Source organism: Gavialis gangeticus, unplaced genomic scaffold (assembly GCF_001723915.1).
Source record: "Gavialis gangeticus isolate Ggan-Ray unplaced genomic scaffold, GavGan_comp1, whole genome shotgun sequence".
Classification (NCBI taxonomy): domain Eukaryota; kingdom Metazoa; phylum Chordata; order Crocodylia; family Gavialidae; genus Gavialis; species Gavialis gangeticus.
The window spans coordinates 103380786-103384512 of record NW_017728992.1 but is presented as its reverse complement, the minus strand read 5'-3'; the positions used below and the strand labels follow the sequence as shown (position 1 = coordinate 103384512).

The following is a 3727-nucleotide window of genomic DNA, read 5'->3' as shown; positions in this document are numbered from 1 at the left end:
ATCCTAGCCATTGTTGGCAGTAGGGAATGTTCTCCTTCTAGCAACTGCACTATGTTCAAGTATATTCTGAAGTTAAAGTACCTTTTTGCTTCAGGAATTTTCAGTGGTATCACCCACATGATTCGATTTATATATGCCTCTGAAATGTTTTAGACCCATGAACAAATATTTGCAAAATACACAAAAGTTGCAAATGAGGGCTGAGAAATTTTCTACTTTCACTCAAGCATCAAGGTAGAGAATTCCTTCCCCTCTTCCATGCCCAGTAAAGACTTTGGACAGGAGATGAGTATTGCAAGGTACCCATATCAACTAGATATTATCCAAGTGCTAATAATGCAGTATTGACCAGGAAAAGCTGGTTACGTTACAGCTGTTGAACCATATACTGCAGGGGTGTTGAACTCATCTGGCCCCATGGTCTCAAGAACCCATTTAAACTGGCCACATGAATGGTGTGGGACTGGTCCACAGGATGGATGAATGGTGTGGGGCTGGCCCAACAGATCAGATCAGGGCCACAGACTACCTTCCCCACCTCCAGCATGCAGGGCAGTGTCCCAGACTGGCCCCATGCAAGTGTTGCATGCAGTGTGGGTCCTGAAGTAGGCACTGAGTATGGTACATGAGTTTACCTGCGACCCAGGGACAGTGCTGGGGCCTGGATGATGCGGCTCCGCAGGCTGTATCTTAACACCACTGATATACTGGCTAGTTACATCTTGGAGTAAGATTTTTATGGCCTGTATTCTGAAACATGAGAGCTATGTTAATTTTCCCTTAGTTTAGAGCATACATTGGCAGGATTGGCTGCCTAATATAGGTCACCTATGGCTATTTTTAGGAGCATAAATAAAAGTGGAAGATTTCAGAGGAACTGAGTATGTACAGGTCAGAATGTCTACAGGGTGAGAATCATCATTCTTAAATAGTGCTGCATGCCCTCATTACTGTAACATCTGACTGCCTTGCAGTCTCTAATGAATTCAATTTCACAACAGCCCTGTGAGGTAGAAGAGTGGCAATTATATCCAATTATGAATGAGGAACTGAAGAGGCATGTACTAAAGGATTTGCCCAAGGTCACACACAGAATCAGTTGCAGAGCAGGGAACCTGGATTTCAAGTCCCAGGCTAGTATCCTAACAACTCGGACATCCTCCCCTGCAGCATATTCTCCTCAGTTTTTCTTCCGGTGTCCCACATTTGATCATGAGTAGGGAAGCTTTTGCTTTTGTGGTTAAATTGAAATAAGTCTAATGAAACAGCATTAAATCAAATAAATCAGTTGTTCATGTAACAAAGGAAAACAGCTGTGTTGTTTTAAACTTAACCCTTTTAATGGTTTTGCATCCTTATTCCTCCTCCTGTGTAATTAGCATGTTTAGTCAGAGAGACTTTACCTACCTGTGGTTATGCATGTCAGAATGAGACAGGCAATGTCAGTGCCCCATTTCTGGTCATCTGCTTCCCTCCATCCCTGGTTTCCGTATTTCCTGGTCCTGTTATGCACTATGATCGTTTGCCAAGTGATGAACTCTGATTTCCCTCCTTCCTTATGGATGGCTAGGAGCAAAAGCAGTTGGGAGGAAGAAGCTCTGCTAATGAACCTTCTGTCCCCAGAACCCATTTAAACTGGTTAGGGGGGGATCAAAACTTCTGGGGGTGGGAAAGTACTAGAAGTGGGAGAGGGTAGCCCCCTCCCTATGGAGTCCAAGAAATGTTCTAGTGCAGTGTGCTCAACCTGCAGCCCACAGGCTAAATCCAGCCCACAAAGTCATGTAATCTAGCCCACAGTGCTCCCTACAGGTCCAGAAATTTGGTGGTGGGGGAGCCACAACAGCATAAATACTGCCACCACTCCCCCACTGCCAAATTTCCAGACCCACGGGGACTCCCTCAGCCAGATGACACTGCCCCATATGTTGGATCACACTGGTGGACTAACCTCACATGCTTGACACTACGCTGGATCTGACCTGCAGACCAACCCCACATCACTCATCTGATAGAGGGGGCCAAAAAGTTGATGACCGCTGTTCAAGCAAATATTAATGCTGCATCATTCTGTATCCCTGTAAAGTTTCTTCTGTTGCTGAGGTGGAGATATTGCTGGTAGCTTCCTGATGGAGCCCAAGGGGCAATATGAATGGAAAGAGTTGTATCTGCAGGGGTAGGAGTGTATTCAACTTAGATGTTCAGGCATAATTCAGGTAATAAAAATGGCAGGGTGGAAACAGAACTCTGCCCCCCTTAGCATAACCCTCCTGGAATTGGTGTTGGGAAGTGTAGTCTCTAGATTTACAGTCTTAAAAGGTCACACCTGCATTCCCTCTAACTAACTAAGCACAGGCAATATTCAAAGAGTTTGAGCACATTGAAGTCCATTGGGTCCCTGCCCCACTCCTTTCCCACTGGAGGTACACTAGGGTTCTGAAAAATGAACAAAATTATGAGTATATAAGATTCCATAAACCCCGAATTTGGGGAGAAAATCAGGCTTTTGTTTTACCATAGATAATAAAGTACAACTGCCAGAAAGCTTTTGCATTCCTGTTGGCTTCTATTTTGAAGAAACGACAGTGTTAACATTTGCTCGCCCAGCAAATGCAGTGATTATTACCTTACCCCAATACAGCTGAATCACCACTGGTTACTCTCACTGCAGATCAGCTATGGGATCTTGCATGCATGTTTTTCACATTTGAAGTTCTATGCAACAGAGAATGCAGTCTATTGGGGAGGGGAGAGAGGAGGACACACATATGGAAAAACACCATATTTTTTCAAAGTTACAAAGCAATCTGACTCTACGTGGTTTGCTTAGTGCTCTGTGGCCACTGTCAGCAGAGGTCAGCCCACAGTTTCATGCAGGCAATGAGTCTTTTTTTTAAGTAGCTTTGTAAATCCAGAAAGTTGGGAAGAAAAATCATAACCCTCTCTAGGGAATTATCTCATTAAGATGATTTGGTAGCATCGGCTGACATGGAACATTTTTGTTGTTTACCTGGACCACAGTTTACATGAGGGGTGCCCAGCCTGTGCCACAGGTACCACAAGTGGCTCTGGTAGCTTCTTTATGTGGCATGCAGCTGCATAGCAATAAATAGGGAAGGAAGCAGGAAGCAGAGCAGTAGATCAGGCAGAGGAAGGTAGTCAAAGTGACACTTGGGAGAAGTGCAGGGATAATTCGTGGTACGCCTGCCAAAAGGTTGGTCCCCACTGGCTTATGGTTTGGCTGCAGCTAATTGATCAGCAGCCTTTCATCAGGTTTTATTTTACATGTCTTCCCTCTCTTTGCAGGTACTTGAGAGGTTGCAGCAAAGAGGATTCGAGATTATTGGCTCGTGCGGAGGAGGGGTGGACTCTTCCCAATTCAGTGAATACGTACTGAGGCGAGAACTTAGAAGGACGTCTCGTGCACCCTCTGTCATTCGAATAAAGCAAGAGCCTCTGGACTAAATGGACATGTTTCTTTATGCAAAAAAATATAAAAAAGGGGACGTTTCATGTGCAGTTTGGACACCAAACAAGTCCTGGAACTAAAATTGAATAAAGACACATTTATATCAAATATAGAGACCACACCTGAATTCATATGGGAACATTTGGAATAGTAATAATAGCCTGAAGACATAATATATATCTATTTATATCAATATATAGATATACATACACACATACACACACATACGTAAGTGTCTGTGTGTCTGTGTATGTATATATG

General features: G+C 43.8%; 1 protein-coding gene across 3 annotated transcripts in view; it reads left to right on the top strand.

The window, feature by feature from the left end:
* The window catches only part of KCTD1 (potassium channel tetramerization domain containing 1), a 183301-nt gene extending 179723 nt beyond the window's left edge, over window positions 1-3578 (top strand). For all 3 annotated transcript variants that reach the window (XM_019526519.1, XM_019526511.1, XM_019526502.1), the window contains one exon: window positions 3304-3578. In XM_019526519.1, the coding sequence (XP_019382064.1) occupies window positions 3304-3462 (159 nt within the window). In that variant the 3' untranslated portion in view covers window positions 3463-3578. The remainder of the gene's footprint in view (window positions 1-3303) is intronic.
* The last annotated feature ends 149 nt before the right edge of the window (window positions 3579-3727 follow it).